The sequence below is a fragment of the Macaca nemestrina genome, chromosome 15 (genome assembly GCF_043159975.1).
Source record: "Macaca nemestrina isolate mMacNem1 chromosome 15, mMacNem.hap1, whole genome shotgun sequence".
In the NCBI taxonomy this organism is placed as follows: Eukaryota; Metazoa; Chordata; class Mammalia; order Primates; family Cercopithecidae; genus Macaca; species Macaca nemestrina.
Window position 1 is genome coordinate 52,190,625 of NC_092139.1, and position 22,280 is coordinate 52,212,904.

The following is a 22,280-nucleotide window of genomic DNA, read 5'->3' on the forward strand; positions in this document are numbered from 1 at the left end:
AGCACCTCTGATGAATAGTTAAATGGATCATTTATCCTACAGGGATAAACCGTAACCAAAACTAATTGTGGGGCTCTAGACTCCTGACAGCACCAAAAACTCAAGTTGCATATGAAGTCCTAATACTTACAGTTGATTTCCATTCAGTATTCGGTATTTTGCTCACCTAAGAATAGATACTCCCCAGAGTGTACAGAGGCCCCTGTATATTCAATGGTAACCACAAAGAATCAAACAGAAACCATGCCAGTCCATGACTCTATGATAGGTTTTTAATGAATAGTTTGTGTGGATTTTCCCATGAAACACCCTTGATCTTAGTTGGGCGATTTAGTAAATTGTATAGACCTATGATGTTGGTGGTGATCAGCTAAGCAATACAGAAATAGCCAAACAGAAGTCATTTCAAATTAAGTCACTTGTACTTTGAACTATTACTCAGTATTGGATGGTAGATGAGGGGAAAATATAAAATATGTGTCCTAGACCAATGCTGTCCAATAGAGCTTTCTATAATGACAGAAATAGCCTATATCGGCTGGTCAGTAAGGTAACCAATAGCCCGCAGTGGCTGCTGAGTACTTGAAATACGGCTATTTTGATTGAACTGAATTTTCAATTTTACAGCTAGCTGTGGTTACTGGTTATATTTGGCAGCAAAGATCAACAATCCTATAGGTCTATCTTAAGATTACTTTTACAGGAATGAAGAGTATCAGAATTATTTCTCAATTACATATATTTAGTTTTCATTTCTACAGGAGGTCAACAAAGTTTTGTGAACTAAATTGTGTAAGTTTGTTTTTTTACGAAAGGACTTCACAGAGAACAAGACAAAGAGTAAGAAACACAACAGCAAATTTCCAAAAAATTCAAGTAGAATCAAACTTTGACTACAGATTTGGTCAAATTCGTGCTAAACAGCCTCTTTAACAACATCATTATTCAACTGACTTATATAATTTGCTTTTTAGTAGTCAAATACATTGTTTTAAATCTTTTATTATAAAATACATGTTTAGTGTAACAAATTCAAATAATCTCTTAGGAAGATAAAGTAAAATAAGGGGCCAGGCATGGTGGCTCATGCCTGTGATCCCAGCACTTTGAGCGGCAAGGTGGGTGGATAACCTGAGGCCAGGAGTTCGAGACCAGCCTAGCCAACATGGTGAAACCCCATCTCTACTACAAATACAAAAATTAGCCAGGCGTGGTGGCGCATGCCTTTAGTTCATGCTACTTGGGAGGCTGAGATGTGAGAATCACTTGAACCCGGGAGGCGGAGGTTAGAGTGAGCTGAGATTTGTGCCACTGAACTCCAGCCTGGGCAACAGAGCAAGACACTGTCTCAAAAAAAAAAAAATAAGAAGGACGTCCACCACATTGTACCTACCAAAATGCCCATTCCCCAAAGACAACTGCTGTTAAACAATTAGGGTACCTTTCCTGATTTTTTTTTTTTTTTTGTCTAAGCACATTTAAAAACCAAGACTTTTGGTTTTAAGTGATAGCTCTGAATCTCCTTTAGGCATGAAGTATAGGAAATTATATTTCTGCAGCAAACTCAGGCTCTGGAACATCAAGTGTGGATTCACTGGAAATTATTTGAAGTAACACTTAGAGATCATAATAGCCAAAAAATATTGAGAAATGAAAAAGGGTAGGTTTCTTTAAATTTTTTTTTTTTTTTTTTTTTTTAGAGACAGGTTCTTTGCTCTGTCACCCAGGATGGAGTACAGTGACGGGATCGTAGCTCACGGAAGGCTCAAACTCCTGGGCTCAAGCAATCCTGCCTCAGCCTCCCAAGTAGCTAGGACTACAGGTGTGCACCACCATGCCCAGCTCATTTTTTAATATTTTGTAGAGATAGGGTCTTGCTATGTGCCCTGGCTGGCCTCAAACATCTGGCCTCAAGCAATACACCCACCTCGGCCTCCCATAGTGCTGGGATTACAGGCATGAGCCACCACACCCAGCCAAATAAAAGGCTTTTTGAGGAAGTATGATCAGAAGAAAATGGAATGTGCTTGAAAGAGCGCTAAAGGGCCACGGAAGTTCTGTTCTCTATAGAACAGAACATGAAGTAGGGACAGGTTCTTTTTAAAAACACTTGACTTTGGAACAAAACCCAAATTGTCCCCATGATTTCGTCCTTTGACATTATGTTCATTTTGGTTATCTTAGTCTTTTCTCAGACTTCACAGATAATTATCTAAAAGCCCCTGGCTAAGTTAATGCTTATGACTGTGGTCACAAATGGATGGGTTGGATTTTATTTGTCTTGCAGTGTTTGTAAATTTTTTGATGTATACTTTTTTTTTTTTTTTTTTTTTTTTTTTGAGACGGAGTCTCGCTCTGTCGCCCAGACTGGAGTGCAATGGCCGGATCTCAGCTCAGTGCAAGCTCCGCCTCCCGGGTTTACGCTATTCTCCTGCCTCAGCCTCCCGAGTAGCTGGGACTACAGGCGCCCGCCACCTCGCCCGGCTAGTTTTTTGTATTTTTTAGTAGAGACGGGGTTTCACCGTGTTAGCCAGGATGGTCTCGATCTCCTGACCTCGTGATCCGCCCGTCTCGGCCTCCCAAAGTGCTGGGATTACAGGCTTGAGCCACCGCGCCCGGCCAGTTTTGATGTATACTCTTATTGCCAACTTACATACTCATATGTATATGGATTGTATGTGTATGTGTGTGTGTGTGTGTGTGTATATAGTCCCCAAATTTAAAAACCATAATTTGGACATTTTTTTCCACACAAAAAATCAGAAAATTGGTAACACTCTGCCCCATTTCCACATGGCAACAATTTAGACAGGCCATGAGCTCTCCACACGGCCCTGATCCCACCACTCTTGTCTCAAACAAAGCTAGTCAGTTGTACGTATATTATGTATGTATATTGCTGTGCCTCTCCTTCCTTCCTGACTCTGGAAGACTCCTGTCTCAGTCTCTCTCAACATGTCTGAAGGACTCAGGGGCAAGTGTCAGAGGTGTTGTCCCTAGTCTGGGTTTAATGTCCAGGGCCAGCATGAAACAGCAGCTAGTATTTTGAGCTCTAAGCTAACACTCTGGACTTTCAGTCATGTTTTCTTTCCCCAGTGAAATAGAAGAGTTTGATTTCAAAGAGGCAAAGTGTGCGACACCTGCAACATACATAAAACCTGTTTAGTTTTACTCAGGAGTAGGAATCAGGAAACCTGGGTGCTATTTCTGACTGACTTTGGTTAGAGAAGGGCAGTTAAGCTGTCCTCACGTTTCTTACCAAATGAGGAAAATACTGTGGTAGCTCATAGCAATTTGGGGAGTTTTAGAGTCTATGGAAAATGGAAACGCTATTTGTAACTTAGATTGAACGTTGAAACTTGTGTTTGTTTTTCAGGCACTTTTGGAACTTAACTGGATGTTTTATGTGTCTAGTAATCGGCTGATAGTAGATATTATTCTACCCCTATATTGGGATGCGAAATAGCAGAAATCATACAGCCTATGCTGGTACTTTCAGCAAAGACTTTACCACAGTAATCAGTTCATGAAACTCTGTGTTCTGAAAGTGGCCACGGTCAGTGAATTTGTGCAATTTGGTTTCCAACCTATCGGCCACTTCTTGTTGTTCCTTCCAGGGAAGGAATGGGTCGTCAGTGGAGCCAAACTGCACAATGTGAGGGCAGTTGGCCTTGATCTTCTCCCACTGCCAGGGGCGGGTGAAGTATCCTATGGGGAAAAAAAAAAAACAGTCTTTCAGTGCCCATGGATAATCTCCCTCTAGATATTCTAAAATACCTACTGGCAACCCACATAGAGACACAAAGGAGCAGAGCCTACATGTGAGTTAGAAGCAGCAATTCTTTTGTTTTCAAATCTGTAGGGCTTGATACCACAGTTACTCATGAAGAGGTGGTACATGGTTCAACTAAAACCAGGCCTCTATGGTTCAATTCTAGACTTACCGCTTGGGAAGAAATCAAAGTGTGAACTTATATCCAAAGATAGGTGGTAAATCTTTCTCCTATGCTATTAGAATGTTTTGGCATATCTGAAAGACAGCGCTGTTTTTACAACCTGAACAGACAGCCCCATGTCTCGAGAGGGCTTTGCTCAGATTTCTACCTTTGGACTTACCACTTGCACGCTCATTTTCATCCCCCAAGTCTGATGTGTACGCAGACACTAATACAATAGCATATACTCGATGTGTTTCTGCATACCTGGAGAAAGAAAAATGATGTCAGCTAATATAAATGTTACCTCTGATCACCAAAAAGTCAATAAACTGGCCGGGCGCGGTGGCTCAAGCCTGTAATCCCAACACTTTGGGAGGCCGAGACGGGCGGATCACGAGGTCAGGAGATCGAGACCATCCTGGCTAACACAGTGAAACCCCGTCTCTACTAAAAAAGACAAAAAAACTAGCCGGGCGCGGTGGCGGGCGCCTGTAGTCCCAGCTACTCGGGAGGCTGAGGCAGGAGAATGGCGTAAACCCGGGAGGCGGAGCTTGCAGTGAGCTGAGATCCAGCCACTGCACTCCAGCCTGGGCGACAGAGCGAGACTCTGTCTCAAAAAAAAAAAAAAAAAGTCAATAAGCTACTTAAAAACTCATTTGTGGTAGCCTACAGAAAGCATGTGCTATCTGCTGTTGAGGTTGATGTGAAAAATAGCAAGGAAACTGCAGAACTACAAGCCCAACCCTGGCTACTGGATGAGCTTCTACTCATTTTTCTTTCCTTTTTTTTTTTTCTGAGACAGAGTCTCACTCTGTCACCCAGGCTGGAGTGCAGTGGCACAATCTTGACTCACTGCAACCTCCACCTCCTGGGTTCAAACGATTCTCCTGTTTTAGCCTCCTGAGTAGCTGGGATTACAGGCATGCACCACCATGCCCAGCTAAGTTTGTATTTTTAGTAGAGACAGGGTTTCACCATGTTGGCCAGGCTGGTCTTGAACTCCTGACCTCAAATAATCCGCCCACCCCGGCCTCCTAAAGTGCTGGGATTACAGGTGTGAGCCACCGCGCCCACCCCCTACTCATTTTTCAAGGTAGTTCAAATTGTGCAAACCTTTCCCAATAAACAAAAAATGTGTAATCTACCCACGTTTAGTATGCCTCAATGTCACCTGGTTGGCGAACATGCAGATTCTCAGGCTCAGACCCAGAGCCTCTGATTCAGAAAGTTGGGATTAAGGCCTAGAATCTGCATTTTAAGGCATGCTCCCTCCTTCAACCCAGATGACTCTAATACAAGTGGTCTGTGAACTGTATTTTAAGAAACACTGTACAATACCAGAAATGTACCTTTGGTACCACACACTCCACGTTGCCTTGTATTATTCATTTGTGTCGTCTTATGTAAATTTCTCTCAATAAACTGTCAGCTCCTTAAGGGCAGGTATGAGTCCTATTGATCTTTGTGTTCCTGGTGCCCATTACAGTGCCTGGCAAGTAGACACCCAGCTAACTATTAGGTTGGTACAAAAGTCATTGCAGTTTTTGCCATTAAAAGTAAGCAGGAGACAGACAAGAAATAAACAGGATGTCAGAGGCCATGCATAATCCTTTACTAGATCTAGGATTTATTAGGTCTAGGTGAAAAGTACTACAGATAATAAGATATAAAGAGGATAGGAGCAAGTAGAGTGAGGCTCCTTTATTGGTAAAAACCAGAATTATAGTATTTGCAGACAGCAGTATCCCTCAGCAAAGACTGGGATAAGGAAAGACACATAGTAGTAATAATTTCAAGAGACCTTTGTGCCAAGAAAGAGTTAGCGTTGGTATTTTGTTCTTGGGCCTAAACTTTTTTCCCCATTTACTTTGAAAAATATCAAACCTACAGAAACGTTTAAAGAACAAGCACCTAGGCTGGGCGTGGTGGCTCATGCCTGTAGTCCCGGCACTTTGGGAGGCCAAGGCAGGCAGATCACTTGAGGTCAGGAGTTCAAGACCACCCCAACCAATATGGTGAAGCCCCTCTCTACTAAAAATACAAAAATTAGCCAGGTGTGGTGGCAGGCACTTGTAGTCTCAGCCACTCGGGAGGCTGAGACAGGAGAATTGCTTGAACCTGGGAGGCAGAGGTTGCAGTGAGCCGATATTGTGCCACTGCACTGCAGCCTGGACAACAGAGCGAGGCTCCATCTCAAAAAAAAAAAAAAAAAAAAAGAACAAGCACCACCTAGATTCATTAATTTTGTCACATTTCACCCTTATTTTAGCATGTATCTCTTGAGAAGGCCACTCCCTTAACCATGGTACCACTATTACACCCAATAAATTTCACATTGATACAGCAATATTATCTGTATTCGGTTTTCCCCAACTGAACCAAAAACGTCCTTTAAAACATTCTACAATCCTAGATCTAGTCAAGGATTATGCATTGCATTTTATTTTCATGGCTCTTCAGTCACTGTTAAATTTTTTCTTTTAAATGACATTAACATGTTTAAGAGTTTAGGCCTGTCTTGTACATTATCCTCTAAATGGAATCGTCTGTTTCCTCCTAACTAAACTGAGGTAAACATTTCTGGCAAGGATACTACATAGGTGATGCTATGTCTTTCCCACACCATCGCATCAGGGGACAAATGATGCCAGTCTATTATTGGTGAGATTAAGTTTGATCATTTGCTTAAGGTGACATCCACGTGATCTCTCCATTGTAAAGGCACAACTTCCCTTTCATGATTACAGTCATCTGTAGGGTAGTCCTCTATGATTGTGTCAATAGGAAATTCTACAACCTTAACCCAATCGTTTTGGCATCCATTTTTCTCCTTGTCTCCCTTAACTTTAGAAGTCAATTCTTAGAAGGTTGCTAATAATCCTGCAGTGAGTTCAAGGATCTTTAAAAGCAGGCACATCTTTATTAATCAATGGCTTGAGAAAAATGCAGTTGGCCTTGAGCTGGGACAGAATTCAATAATACAAGGAGCTCTTCGCTTTCCAGACAACCCCTGGCAGCATATAAACATCCTTACACTAGGAGTGTACCATAATTTTGTAGCTCCATCCTGAAATACTCTTGTAACTTTAATCAGTGTGGCTGAAAGGTTATGAAATTTGGCAAGATTCCCTGACATGCAATTCATGTGACATCCTAAGTGACTGCTTGGGACAAATAAAAACTATTATCCTTTGTCATTTTGCCTAGCAAATATGAAAGAAACTCAACCCTTATAGGCTAAACTTAGCTTAGTCAGCCAGCTAAGTCGCTACCCACTAGGCCTTATAAGGCTAAAAGGGGAGATACAATATTCTTAATGAGCAGTAGGGATGTGCCCATGAACCTAAGGACTGGGGTTCGCAGGTGAGTGACACTGCAGACACAATCTACCATATGCCAGGCTCTCTTCTAGGCAATGGGGTTTCAGTGCCAGACTGAACAAAGCCCTGCCTTCCTGGAGTCTACATTCTATTGGCAGGAGACAGACAAGAAATAAACCGGATGTCAGATGATAAAAAGTGCTGCAGATAGACCGGGCGCGGTGGCTCATGCCTGTAATCCCAGCACTTTGGGAGGCCAAGGTGGGTGGATCATCTGAGGTCAGGAGTTCGAGACCAGCCTCAACATGGAGAAACCCCATGTCTACTAAAAATGCAAAATTAGCCAGGCATAGTGGTGAATACCTGTAATCCCAGCTACTCGGGAAGCTGAGGCAGGAGAACTGCTTGAACCTGGGAGGCGGAGGTTGTGGTGAGTTGAGATGGCACCACTGCACTCCAGCCTGGGCAATAAGAGCGAAACTCCGTCTCAACAACAACAACAACAACAAAATGTGCTGCAGATAATAAGATATAAAACGGATAAGAGCCAGTAGAGTGAGGAAGCTGTTTCACATGGAGTGATTAGAGAAGGCCTCACCTAAAGGGGACATTTGAGCACAGACTTCAAGGGGAATAGAAAGCCATGCAGATGTCTAGGGACAGAGTGTCCCAGGTAGAAGAATGAGAGCAGGCTAAGATGTGTGTGTACTTAGCATATTCCAGGAACCGCAATGAGGTCAGTAAACCTGGCTGGGAGGAGAGAAGGAGAGTCTGTAGAGACAGAATCAGAGCTGACTGATGGGAAGCCACTGGGGTTTGCAGCCACTTACGCTTTAAAAGGATCACTGCATCCCAATAAGGGCAGATTTTTTTTTTCAGTCCACTAGCAAAACCAGGAAGGAATTAGGACAGATTACATTACCACTTTAGAGGTCAGCATTGTTTCCTCTGCAACAGAAACTTAAGATATACACAAGGTATATCTCAAGCAAGCATGGCTGGAGCCCACAAAGGGGATACAGTTTAACAAAGATCGCACCTCATGGCTGCGATGGCCCCAGAACTGTGGCCGATAATGATGGTCTTCTCATCACAGTGCAGCTCTGTCTCCATGAAGGGCAGCCAGATGCTCTCTCGTGCTGTAACTTAAGGTTCAGGGTAAAGAAAAAGTCTGTCATTTGATAGTGGCAGTCTGAATCCAATGCTGCCCCACCTTTCTAACAGACGACTATTCAGCAATTCACAACTTTTAAAACTGCAGGACCACAGCAGGAGACAGGACTGTGTTAACAGAGCCAAAGGCTTACGTATTACTACTTGAAAGACCCAAGTCCACAGTTCTGACAAATAGTTTTTCTTTTCTCTCTTTTTTTTTTGTTTACCATGTTCTTGTAAGAAAATACTAAGGAAATAATAAAATATAACTCTGAAATTTTAATGTAAACTTTCAAACTTAAAAAAAAAAAAAAGCTATTGGTCAGGTGCAGTGGCTCACACCTGTAATCCCAACACTGGGAGACAGAGGTGGACAGATCAGTTGAAGATCAGTAGTTCAAGAACAGCCTGACCAAATGGTGAAACCCCATTTCTGCTAAAAATACAAAAAAAAATTAGCCAGGCATGGTGGCGCGTGCCTGTAATCGCAGCTACTCGGGAGGCTGACTTGAACTCGGGAGGCAGGAAGAGTCACTTGAACCTGGGAAGCAGAGGTTGCAGTGAGTTGAGATCATGCCACAGCACTCCAGCCTGGGCAACAGAGCGAGACTCCATCTCAGGAAAAAAAAAAAAAAAAAGCAAAAAAACTCCTGGAACATTCTAAAATTCACACACATTTATTCATTCTTTCCAAACAGGGGATTCCTGAGACAAGTCATAGGCATACCCAGAACAAAAGTAGCAATATGACATGTTTAAACATTAGGATCTCAAACACATGCTGTAAAGTTTTATACGTATGCCTCAAATGTAATACCCACAAATTCTGCCTGAAAATATTTGTAGACTTACAGAAGGGAAAGATCAAGTTGGTGCAAAGTTGAAAATTAAATTTTACCATGCCCAGGTGCTTTCCTGATCCTTACTAGAATTTTCTATGGCTTTTGGTTCACACCCTCCTCCCCAAGCTACTTGCCTTATTCTTTCTTAGGTATATCGGCATCTTCTCCACTACGATATTCTTGTTCTCTACCACAAACATGGTAATATCAAAACCCAACAAGATGAGGCTCTTTAAAAACAAGTTTAAAACTTACTTGGGTCGGGCATGTTTTTAGCCAAACACTGGAAACCAGGTATCTATGATATGAGGGGGGAGAAAAAGCTATAATAAAGAGCTTAATTACAACTAATACTTTGCTAATAAGAAATGAGGCACCTGATATGATCGTTACCAATTCAGTATTAACTTGTGTTATGAAATGAAGTAGGTTAAGTGACCATCCTTTCGCATGAACTCCATCTGTAGTTCTGTATCTAGGCAGCTCTGCTGACCTCTATAGAGACCTATATCTGCATTTGAACACCCATATTTGCCTCTACAGCCCTCCATCTATAGAGGGGCATGAACAAATATGTTCTAGACAGACTGACTTGGAGCCAAATAGACCGTGGGCCAGGCAGTAGGTAAAACGTGGCACAGGAACGTGATACAGAAAGGTGGAGACAGCATCCTCTCAGAAGCTCCAGCCCTGAACTTTGGGGTTGTAGCTCTGACCAGGGTTTTCAGCCACAGCCCTGCAATCTACTCTGGAAGATGGCAACCCAGGGAGCTGACCTACCCCTTGGTTACAGAAGAGGGTTAAAAAAATAAAAATCAAACGGCACAGGGCAGCCTACAGTAAGATGCCATTTTTATAAAGCTCACCAAGAAGCCAAATTGAACGGTCTATTGTTTAAAGGGTATATTCATAGGTTGAAAAGTACTTTAATTTTAAAAAGAGAAGCAGATGAAAAAACTTCAGGATGGCACGGGTCTGAGATGGGTAGACATACGGGTCGTTTGGAAGACGATGTATAGGCAATGTCCCAGATTTTAGTTTAGTAATTCATTACATTATGCCTCATAATGTAGACGCATGTTACATATATCCTTTGTATATATTAAGTATAGCATATTTAATTTTTTTGAAGCTGATGCGAGGAGCAGTGAAGATGTAAAATTATCTGGGAAGTCCCAAATCTGAACCAGCAGCAGATACGGGGGGCGGGGCTCGGGGCTCAGCCTGGGTAGTTCAAAGAAGGGGGGTTCCTTCAACTCTAACGGCTGAGCCCTCGAAGAAGTCTTCCAGGCAGTTTTACCAACCAAAATTCGACCACTAGCTCTAGAGTTTAAGAGAAGGCAGCGGGGGAGAGGAAGGAAAACACACAGGGCTTTCCTGGAGGGGATTAGACGCATGTTCAAACTTCAGCTCTCAGTCCCCTCCCGCCGTCCCTCGCTGCAGGCTGACTTCACCGAGCAGCGAGGCATTGGGCGCTTACCTTCTCCAGCTCCTTTTTCACCCAGCCATACCAGCCGTGGGTGGTCACATCCCCGCCTCCGTTCCCGGGAACAATCACTGCCTTGCTAGGAGAAGCCATGAGTGCAGCGAGGCCAGAGTCCCCTCAGCGCGGGTCCAACAGAGCTGAGCCCAGCCTGCACCGGCCGGGAGCCTGCTCCGCGGCATCCTGGGAGTTGTAGTTGCGGGGACCCGGGAGGCCGGGCTCTTTCCTCCTTGGCCTGCCTTCCGCTGCCTGCCTGCGTGGGGCAGCCAAGAACAGAGCCTTCGAGGTTCCCTCAATTGTAAAGCAAAGCACCGTTTACTTGCCTCTTACTAGTGCTCTCATGTTTTCCCCTTATTTAAGACAGGCTATGACATGCTTGGGGTGTGTTATTTCTTTGCTAGATTTACTGATATTTCTATAGGAAAGTTTGGTTTTGGTTTCAAACATGCAGAAAACCCATTTATAACTTGGGAACGCCTGAAATCCATATTATTTTTCCTTCTGATTTTAAAACAATTTTTAGTACTCAATATCAGCCCTGGTTGTTGTTCTTCATTGCTTTGAATGAAGTTTCCTTGTGTAAAGCTACCAACCCAAGTAAAAAAAAAAAAAAAAAAAAAAAAAAAATTTAATTAAATACCAAGAAAATACTTCGTCAGATTTTCATATTAAACCAGCTGATACTAAAATTGTTTAAAATAGTTTATAACCAATGTTTAGTCCCATATTCCTGGGAAGACAAAGCTTCATGTACATTTGGTCACCTGGTGGGCCATTTAAACATTTTGTAAAGGATTTCATTTAATTGTTATTTGAATTCCAATTTGTCATTCTGGTTGTATAAAAGCTTTCCCATGCAAGGGGCTGATGTTATAACAGTAGATTATTATGCTACAGTGTATTTTAACCAGGTAAAGAAAGCTTTGTGTGGTTTGAATTTTCTGGAAACATGGAGAAGACTGTCCTTGTCATCCACACTACAACAAAACTTCAGGACCTTGGGCTTTGGGTTCATGGTCTGGCAACTGAGAAGCGTCCCTCCACACTTTTGGAACTGTGCATGCATTGGAACTTTTGAGGTAAAGCTACCCTGGGAAATTTCTCCCAAGAATAAAATGGCATCCTTGATGTGAACAGCTTTCCCCAAGTTCACAGCTTAAGACTTCTACTATCATAAAACTCTCATCTTTTATTATTATTTTTTTATTTTTTTATTTTTTTTTGCTTATGCCTCTACAAACAGTAGAAGTGGAAAAGGGGTCTGTTACGTGCACTTATGGGATATAGTTTTATTTGTGAAGGAGTTTGAAGCCAGCCTTATACATGGATAACCTTATACTTTGATAGATAAAAGATGAAGGCCCAATGTAGGTAAGAAACTTTAATGGTACATGCGTTGCTTCATAATCAGTCAAAAACAAAACATTGGTTGACTCCTCTAACCCACATCATGGGTTAAAGAAAACATTGCCAGGAGGCCTTCACTCTTCTAGAAAGGCATCATTTGTTAGGTCCTTTTACCATGGTTTGAAGTAAAAGAAGCAATGATTAGAAATGTATCCCTCATTGGCTGGGCACGGTGGCTCACGCTTGTAATCCCAGTACTTTAGGAGTCCGAGGCAGGCAGATCACCTGAGGTCAGGAGTTTGACACCAGCCTGGCCAAATGGCGAAACCCCGTCTCTACTAAAAATACAAAAACTAGCTGGGCATGGTGGTGGGTGCCTGTAATCCCAGCTACTCAGGAAGCTGAGGCAGGAGAATCGCTTGAACCAGGAGGCAGAGGTTGCAGTGAACTGAGACCGTCCCATTGCACTCCAACCTGAGCGACAGAGCAAGACTCCATCTCAAAAAAAAAAAAAAAAAAGGAGAAAAGAAAAAAAAAGAAATTCAGTGGTAGGGGATTAATGAAGAAATTGCTTAGTCAAGTGAGTAAACTCTTTAGCTCATTTGATTTTAGGAAGTTTGGTTTATGGGGGCCTTGGGTTTAGGAGCATACTCTGAACTCTTGGTGTTATCCTCCCAACAGTTATAATAATAGTCTCCCTGGTGCGCTGTATTCTCTCAAAGGTTTTAAATGTTTGCATGCAGCCATCTCTAGAACATCAGATGTTCTTTCTTCAACTGGAATGACAAAAGCTGAAAGAAATGTGCAACACGAGAACACCAAAACCTATAAATGATGTGCTGAGACCAGAAACCCAAAATGATGGTAACTGAGAGTGGCGCTAAGGCCCTAAGTTTTGGTCACACTCTCACCTAAGTGAGAACCTGACCAAAAAGGGGGAATTTTTTCCACAAAATTTTGGGAGGCCACTGTTTTGGACTAAGCTCATGCACTAGGCCCCAACAAACCAAACCAAACCAAAATGGAGTTGCTTGTGCTTAGACTTCAAGGAAACATAAATTCTAGAACAGACTAGGTTTTGTTTTTTCTTCTGCAAGTCTCTATAACAAACATCTCCGACAGCGTAAGTATCCACCCCCTAAAGTCCCCATTAAATCTTTTTTTTTTTTTTTTTTTTTTTTGAGACGGAGTCTCGCTCTGTCGCCCAGGCTGGAGTGCAGTGGCGCGATCTCGGCTCACTGCAAGCTCCGCCTCCCGGGTTCCCGCCATTCTCCTGCCTCAGCCTCCTGAGTAGCTGGGACTACAGGCGCCCGCCACCGCGCCCGGCTAATTTTTTGTATTTTTAGTAGAGACGGGGTTTCACTGTGGTCTCGATCTCCTGACCTTGTGATCCGCCCGCCTCGGCCTCCCAAAGTGCTGGGATTACAGGCTTGAGCCACCGCGCCCGGCCTGTACTTTCATTTTCAATGAAACTCTTCATTCCTTCCTTTCTTTGTGCGTTTTGTCCAATTGTTTGTTCAAGACGCCAAGAAACTGGACACCCTCCACCATTAACAAAGGGTCATGAGGAAACTTTTGGGGGTGATATATATGTTAATTATCTCGATTGTGGTGATGGGTGTCAAAACTTAACAAATTGTACATTTTAAATATGTGCAGCTTAAGGTACATCAATTATACCTTAATATAGTTCTTTCAAATTTAAAAATAGTAATCCCAGAACTCTGGGAGGCTAAAGCAGGAGGACTCCTTGAGCCCAGGAGTTTGAGACTAGCCTGGGCAACATGGCAAAACTCATGTCTTCAGAAATTTTAAAAATTAGCCAGGCATGGTGGTGTACACCCGTAGTCCCAGCTACTCACCAGGCTAAGGTAGAATGATCGCTTGAGCATGGGAGGCTGCAGTGAGCTATGATCATGCCACTGCACTCTAGCATGGGTGACACAGTGAGACTATGCCTCAAAAAAAAAAAAAAAAAACAAAACCATAGGAATACAATTTCAACATAAAACAAGCAGAGACATTCCTGTAACCAACTAATTGTTTGCTTAGTAGTTTTTAGTTCGAGAAGCAATGATACTCCCTAATCAGGAACTGGGGGTTGAAAAAGGATCTAGCAATCTAGCTTTCCTGAAGATTTATTACCTCTTTCTTCTAGAAGGAGAAAAAAGGCAGTGACATTAACTCTCATCTTAGGTTGTTTATGCCGATAATAACTGAGAAGATTATAATTACATACATCCATTTTGTTTTCTACTTTTTATCTCTTGTACAATTTCTGAGTTTATCATTATCATAGAAGAAATAGCTTTGGTTTCAAAGCTGAAAGCCAATATTTTTGTGAATTTTTAAAACTCTGAAAATGCACCTTTATATTTGGTACCTCATTGTGAATTTTTAAAACTCTGAAAATGCACCTTTATATTTGGTACCTCATTTGCTAATATTGAAGAAGTTATTCTCAAGAACTTGCTGAGACAGTTTCACTCTTTCTAAAGGGATCATTCATCCTCCACTAAGGCGCTCCTGCTGAATAATCTTCCTCTGCCTGGATTTTTCTTTTCAGGTCAGGATCTTTTCTGTGGGAAGTTTGTCTCTAAGTCTTCAAAGTCACGTCTAAACCTATTCTCCTCTCTTCTGTGGTTACTTTTCCTTTCTGCCACTGCTTTTGTTTACTTGTTTGTTTGATTTTTGGTTTTGCCACCTTGAGGAGAAAGGAGGTCAATGGAAGCCTTCTTCAAAGTCTTGAAGAACACATGGGAGCTCCTGGGAAAGAAAGTGGGGGTGAAGTGGCTGTTCTTGGCAGAGAGGAAGGCATGCAAATGGGCACCGAAACGATGAACAGTACATGTGGGCTGGGAAGGACAGTCGTTCATTACTGTGAGTCATAGAAAAACTATGTAGGGTTTTAAGCAAGAGAATAGTAGGGTCAGATGTGTGATTTAGAGAAATCTATCCAGCAACCAGTGTGATTTTTGGATCTGGCAAATTTAGGCAAAGCAATCATTTGAGAGACTGTTGCAGTAATCCAATCCGAGGATGAGTGCCTGAACTAAGCAAGTAGATGAAATTGAGAAATGTTTAGAGTAACAAATTAACAAGACCAAGTGATTCAGTGTCACCTTCGAGGTGGAGGGGTTAGAAATAAGGAAGAGCCAAGGATAACTTCCTACTTTCTAGACTCACTAACTGGGAAAAGAATGGCATCTTCGAGTGAAACAAAGTACAAGAGGCAGAAGATTCACTGGGAGCCAGGGAAATGATGGACAGTTTAGGACATATTAAGATCGAGATGTGCAAGAATACCCAGCGATGTCTGCAGGATATTTCTCCAGATGGCCTTGGACTGGCCCAGTTCTCCCCACTTTCTTGCTTGTAGTTCTGAAGAATAATTCCGATGTGCTGGGAATATAATATTCTGAGATAAGGAAGAAATAGCCAGAACAGCCCAGGCTCTGTTCTAGCCTCCCCAAAAACAAAATGTCCTTCCATGCTTTTACAGCTTTTCCCAGCTGGAGTACAAGTGGACATGCACAGACGAGACTCGATCTGCACTGTGCGGCTTTCCTGAGTCTTGAGAGACCAGCTCATCATAAATCCTAGGCTTCTGCTGTCCCTTGCTGCTTCTCTGTGAGTAATAAATCCACTTCATGTAACTTGTGTATGTGAGTGTTCTGGCTCACCAGGCTCGGGCAGGTAGTAGAAGTACAGTCCAAGATGCAGCGAACTGAATTGGTAACCAGTGCACACTAAACACGCTTTGCAGAACCCAGCAGGTTGCTGAATATATGAATCTGAATGTTAGGTAGAAAAGTCTGACCCAGAAATACAGAATTTAGGCTGAGCGTGGTGGCTCACACCTGTAATGCCAGCACTTTGGGAGGCCAAGGTGGGCAGATCACCTGAGGTCAGGAGTTTGACACCAGCCTGGCCAACATGGCGAAACCCCTACTAAAAACACAAAAATTAGCCGGGTGTGGTGGCGGGCACCTGTAATCCCAGCCACTCAGGAGACTGAGATGGGAGAATTGCTTGAACCCAAGAGACGGAGGTTGCAGTGAGCCAAGATTGCACCACTGCACTCCAGCCTGGGCGACAGAGTGAGACTCCATCTCAAAATAATAATAATAAATAAATAAATAAATAAATAAATAAATAAATAAAAGAATTTAGAGTCAGGCTATAGATGATGATAATATGTCAGAAAAATTATGAAAGATTTTGCAATAGTCAAAAGAGGTTACTGGGTGGACTTTCCATGGAATGCTGTGCATTTTTAAAAGACTCTCTGGGGGCTGGGCATGGTGGCTCTTGCCTGTAATCCCAGCACTTTGGGAGGCTGAGGCAGGCGGATCACGAAGTCAAGAGATCGAGACCATCCTGGCCAACATGGTGAAACCCTGTCTGTACTAAAATTACAAAAATTAGCTGGGCATGGTTGCGCGCCTATAGTCCCAGCTACTCGGGAGGCTGAGGCAGGAGTATCACTTGAAGCCGAGATGTGGAGGTTGCAGTGAACTGAGATTGCACCACTGCACTCCAGCCTGGCGACAGAGCGAGACTCCGTCTCAAAAACAAAAAAAAACAAAACAACTCTGGGTCATTTGCTGTAGGGGCCATGTACCTCTGCCTTTGAGTATGCTATTTTACAACTCTCTGGAGATATAAATTAACTTACAGAAGGTAGTAATGCAAATATTCCCTGCCCATAACAGTGTAAACTATTCCTGGCCACAGCAATACAAATCATTATTTTGTGTGATAGAAAATATGTCACTATAAACCAAATTCGTCTTGGAACCAGTTTGAACATCCCTCCTGGTTGTAGGGATTAAATAAAGTCAATGAATGAGTTAAGTAAGATCTTTGGAACATGTTCATTTTATATTTGCATGAAGGCCATAATTTTACCTTTTGAAACACTTTAACAGTTTTGAAGCTTTCACCAACATCCCAATGGATTCACCTGACAGAACCAGGTAAACCACATTACTGAAGAACACCCCATGGGGCTCTAAGTCCAAGGACGCTTTTTTTTTTTTTTTTTTTTTTTTTTTGAGACGGAGTCTCGCTCTGTCGCCCAGGCTGGAGTGCAGTGGCGCGATCTCGGCTCACTGCAAGCTCCGCCTCCCGGGTTCACGCCATTCTCCTGCCTCAGCCTCCCGAGTAGCTGGGACTACAGGCGCCCACAACCGCGCCCGGCTAATTTTTTGTATTTTTAGTAGAGACGGGGTTTCACCGTGGTCTCGATCTCCTGACCTTGTGATCCGCCCGCCTCGGCGTCCCAAAGTGCTGGGATTACAGGCGTGAGCCACCGCGCCCGGCCCCAAGGACGCTTTTTCCTGGCTCCCAGAGTGAACACCAAATAGCAATAGTACTACAGCATTGCTGACTTTCTCCCTAAGTTTCTTTCTCCTCCTTACTGATTTTGGGTTTTGTTTGTGATTCGCCCACAGCTGGTGGATTTTTCCCCATGAATGGCAACAACAGTTAGGAACTTGCGGGAAACCCCGTCGCTCCCTTTCCTCTGGCTGGCAGAGCGGAAGCCGCATGATGCCTGGAGTTCCTCTAAAAGACGTGAACCAGCGGGAAGTCGTCAGAGCTCTGGCAGCCTTTCTCAAAAAGTCCGGGAAGCTGAAAGTCCCTGAATGGGTGGACACCGTCAAGCTGGCCAAGCACAAAGAGCTTGCTCCCTACGTTGAGAACTGGTTCTACACAGGAGCTGGTTCCACAGCGCGGCACCTGTACCTCCGTGGTGGCGCTGGGGTTGGCTCCATGACCAAGATCTACGGGGGACGTCAGAGAAACGGCATCATCCCCAGCCACTTCAGCCGAGGCTTCAACAGCGTCCTCCGCCAGGTCCTCCAAGCCCTGGAAGGGCTGAAAATGGTGGAAAAGGACCAAGATGGGGACCGCAAACTGACACCTCAGGGACAGAGAGATCTGGACAGAATTGCCGGACAGGTGGCAGCTGCCAACAAGAAGCATTAGAACAAACCATGTTGGGTTAATATATTGCCTCATTCGGAAAAAAAAAAAAAAATAGGAACTAGGTTTTCCGTTCTGAACATCTGGTGATCTCTTTAAGTGAATTAATAGTTTTTAGAGATCTATTCTCTTTTGGATAAGAGATGACGAAAAATCTGGTTAGTCTCTTTGTTTGTTTGCCTTTTTGTCTATTTATGAGTTCAAATCAGTTAAGACTTCCATGCCCACTGGGAAGGAGAACAGCTTTTTGTTATCTAGTCCACTGAATTTTTATGTTTCTGAATTTATTTTGACCTGTGGCCTAAGTTGTAGAACCAAAGCTATATGCTATGTGTCTATGTGTTTTCACGGCTGTAATCAACAAAGGCCTTCCCCTCTTGTTGTGGGAGTAAAAAATATCTTGCTACCTTTGTAAAGTTTTAATAAGTTAGATTATTTCATGTCTTAAAGGAGCTCTGTTATAATTCACTTATGGAAATAAACACATGTAAAGCAACTATTCCTAAAATTCCAGAAAATAAGTAAATTAATCTTCTAATAGTTTATGCATGCAAAATTTCTTAAAAATGCTGAAACCATCCTCACAGGGTTAACAAGATTACAAGTCAGGCTTTAGGCAGGTTAGTTAGGCACTGACCAGGGTGCATTGGTGCACTTCAATTCACTTCCCTGCAGCTGCTAACTGACCAAAAGCCTTGCAGCACACCGATCACCTGCTCCCTGATTGAGAATCTCTGACACTAGATCTTCGTACCCAGGAATTGCTTAAGGTGTTTTTCAGATCCTGAATTCCCACAGAACAGCTGATGCCAAACTGTTTAGGGATCCCCACCAGGAAGGGCACAGTGGCTCAGACCTGTAATTTCAGCACTTTGGGAGGCCAAGGCGGGATGATCGCCTGAAGCCAGGAGTTTGAGACTAGCCTGGGCAACAAAGTGAGACCCGGCTTTACAAAAACAATTTTTTTTAATAAATAAAGACCTCCACCAAGGAACAATACTGGAATGAAGTTTCTTCATCTCCCTGTCCCATGACTTCACCTCTCACTTCCTGAACAATCAGAAATCCCCACACTTGAGCCCATTGACCCTCCAGACTTCTTAAAAATGCCATCTCTAATCTCTTGGGGAGGTAGATTTGAGGATTCCTCTTGTCTCCTCATTTGGCTGCCACTTGATTATGGAACTCTTTATCTGCTGCAACTCCTATTCTTTCTGTTACCGCACAATGGGCAATCGAACCTGATAGTCCTATAACAATCCTTACAGAAATTGCTAGTGCAGAAAGAATCCAGGTTCAAATAATCAAGGCAAATCTTTGGCAAATAATATTATTTTAATTTTTGGTTAAAAAAAATCCCAGCTGCCGGGCGCGGTGGCTCAAGCCTGTAATCCCAGCACTTTGGGAGGCCGAGACGGGTGGATCACGAGGTCAGGAGATTGAGACCATCCTGGCTAACACGATGAAACCCCGTCTCTACTAAAAAATACAAAAAACTAGCCGGGCGAGGTGGCAGGCGCCTGTAGTCCCAGCTACTCGGGAGGCTGAGGCAGGAGAATGGCGTGAACCCGGCAGGTGGAGCTTGCAGTGAGCCGAGATGGTGCCACTGAACTCCAGCCTGGGCGACAGAGCGAGACTCCGTCTCAAAAAAAAAAAAAAAAAAATCCCAGCTATGTCTTCTCTCAGTGTTAAGTATTATACATGTGTACATTTTACTTGAGTTTGTTTCCTTACAGAGAGAATAATCTGAACTTCCTAAATGTATAAAAATTTACTATTGATGAGCTAACATGTTTAAGATCCTGAAAAATGTAAATATGTTCAACAAAACTGAATCATCTTCACATTTAACAGTAATTGTTTCTGTGTGCCTTAAACTATTAATAATTTCTATGATCTGTACATAACTTAAAACTTAGTATTAAATTGAGCTAATTAATGGATACTTCTTGGATGCCTAGATAGGTTCTTGCATAATTTTATGTCTACATCGTTTTGCTTATTTTTATATGCTGCAGAGTGTTTGGGTGAAGGAAAAGGAACAAGATGGAGGAAGGTGAACAAGATGGAGCGGTCCCTGTTGTTTCCGGGTTCTTCATCACAGATTTTCCCGCGCTCGGGAAAAGAACCAAATCAACTGAGCATGCGCAGAATGACGTCAAGCTGGGGACACCGAAATTCAAGAAGCCACTCCTACACAAACGCCCCAAACTCCTCCCCTTCCAGCTCCCAGGCATAAAAGTCCGCTGCCAGCAGGAGCCGGCGTGACTTCTTCTGCCCCCGCATTTGTGGACCGGAGAATATCACCCGAGATCGCCGGTGCGACTTCCCTGGCCCCCCACACCTGAGGACCAGAGAACCTCCTCCGAGAGTGTATGCATATTTGCAATAAAAGACTGCCATTTTCTTATGTACTTTGGCCTCATGTTTAATTACTTAGCTCTCCTAAATTAAGTTACATTAAATTAAATTAAAACAGTTGAGTCACAGTAATGAATGTCTTCATGTTTGCCACTTGGCAGTGTGTAAAAACGGTTGTGGTGGCTGTATAAAGTTGTGTTCTATCATGCCTTTTGCAGCAACATGGATGCCTGCAGCAACTTGGATGCAACATGGATACCTGGAGGCCATAATCCTAAAAGAATGCAGAAACAGAAAACTGTCAGGCCTCTGAGCCCAAGCCAAGCCATCGCAACCCCTGTGACTTGCACGTATTTGCCCAGATGGCCTGAAGTAACTGAAGAATCACAAAAGAAGTGCAAATGCCCTGCCCCACCTTAACTGATGACATTTCACCACAAAAGAAGTGAAAATGGCCGGTCCTTGCCTTAAGTGATGACATTATCTTGTGAAATTCCTTTTCCTGGCTCATCCTGGCTCAAAAAGCTCCTCCACTGAGCACTTTGTGACCCCTACTCCTGCCGCCAGAGAACAACACCCCTTTGACTGTAATTTTCCTTTACCTACCCAAATCCTATAAAACGGCCCCACCCTTATCTCCCTTTGCTGACTCTTCGGACTCAGCCCACCTGCACCCAGGCGAAATAAACAGCCATGTTGCTCACACAAAGCCTGTTTGGTGGTCTCTTCACACAGATGCGCATGACAAAAACCAAATATATGTTCTCAATTGTAAGTGGGAGCTAAGTAGTGGGCACACATGGACGCAAAGATGACATTAATAGACGCCAGGGACTACTAGAGTGGGGAGGGAGGGTAGGAGGGGCTGAAAAAATTGAGTACTATGCTCAGTATCTGGGTGACCAGATCGTTCGAATCCGAAACCTCATAGCCAGGTAACAAATATGCAGTGTACCCCCTGAATCTAAACGTTCGAATTATTTTAAAAAAAAGTTATGTTCTATGTAGTTATAAGCTTACTCTCTTAAAATGCTTGAATATTACAGTTCTCAATTATTCATCTCCATGTAGAAGAATGATAGGGACTCGCTGAGAGCGCCAAGACATTGCAGCAAGGAGGGAGGAGAGCTTGTAACGTGAACCACCACCACACCGCTGTACTTCAAATTCAACTGGCCACAGAGACCGACTCCCAAAACCAGCAAGCTCCTAAGCCCCGCCACGCACACCACCCGCCACGCCCCTCTGCCCCGCCCCTTCCGCCCGCCGACGCCTTCTTCCGGCAGCCTTAGTTTCTTCCAACCCGTACAGCTCCCTGTTCCGCGAGCATACGTCATCGTTCTCGCTTTCCGGTAGCTAAGGCGATCAGCGGGACTTCCCACTGAGACGGGCGGATGTTATGTTGTATCAGGGCGAACCTCTGAGGAGCGCTAGCTGCGCTTAGGCCACGGTGCGGCAGGCGCCGGGGTTTTCTGAAACAGAAACGTTTAGGGGTGTGGAAACGTGTTCCGAGGAACTGTGGTTTTGAAGTGCGACACACACCTGTCTTGCCCTGTTCCAAGATGGTGGCAGGGCTTCTCTGAGTCTCTCTCTTCCGCCAGTCCGTTGGACAAGCGCTCTTTGATTGGCCAGTGGACAGCGTCGTGGCATGACGCGCTGGGGCGCTGGCCAATCGGTTGAGAGCTGAGCTGGACTTGGCGGTGGGAGCCGGGGCCTGGCTGTTGCAGCTGTGGGTGAGGACGGCTCTAGCTAGGTGAGCGGTTCCGGCCAGGTGAGCGCGGCGCCCAGGTGACGGAGGTCCGAGCGCACGGGTATGAGTTTCTGCCGGGGGCGAAGGTGGGCGGCT

General features: G+C 43.8%; 2 protein-coding genes and 1 pseudogene across 5 annotated transcripts in view; 2 read left to right on the top strand and 1 right to left on the bottom strand.

Moving 5' to 3' along the window:
- Positions 1-250: 250 nt before the first annotated feature.
- LOC105486834 (RB binding protein 9, serine hydrolase) lies at positions 251-11,141 on the bottom strand. Its single transcript, XM_011749905.3, has 5 exons — positions 10,736-11,141; positions 9,511-9,553; positions 8,298-8,403; positions 4,117-4,202; positions 251-3,708 (listed from the first exon to the last, which is right to left on the bottom strand). The coding sequence occupies exons 1-5, from the start codon at positions 10,832-10,834 to the stop codon at positions 3,482-3,484; spliced, it is 561 nt and encodes a 186-aa protein (XP_011748207.1). The 5' UTR covers positions 10,835-11,141; the 3' UTR covers positions 251-3,481.
- Positions 11,142-11,407: 266 nt separating this feature from the next.
- LOC105486827 (small ribosomal subunit protein eS19 pseudogene) lies at positions 11,408-19,993 on the top strand (annotated as a pseudogene).
- A 1,981-nt stretch (positions 19,994-21,974) lies between these two features.
- Positions 21,975-22,280, top strand: part of LOC105486826 (SEC23 homolog B, COPII coat complex component) — a 49,864-nt gene continuing 49,558 nt past the window's right edge. For 2 of the 4 annotated variants that reach the window (XM_011749890.3, XM_011749888.3), the window contains exon 1: positions 21,975-22,245. The gene's annotated coding sequence lies outside the window, so the exon portion shown is untranslated. The remainder of the gene's footprint in view (positions 22,246-22,280) is intronic. The other 2 variants (XM_011749889.3, XM_071079726.1) reach the window with 2 other exon arrangements.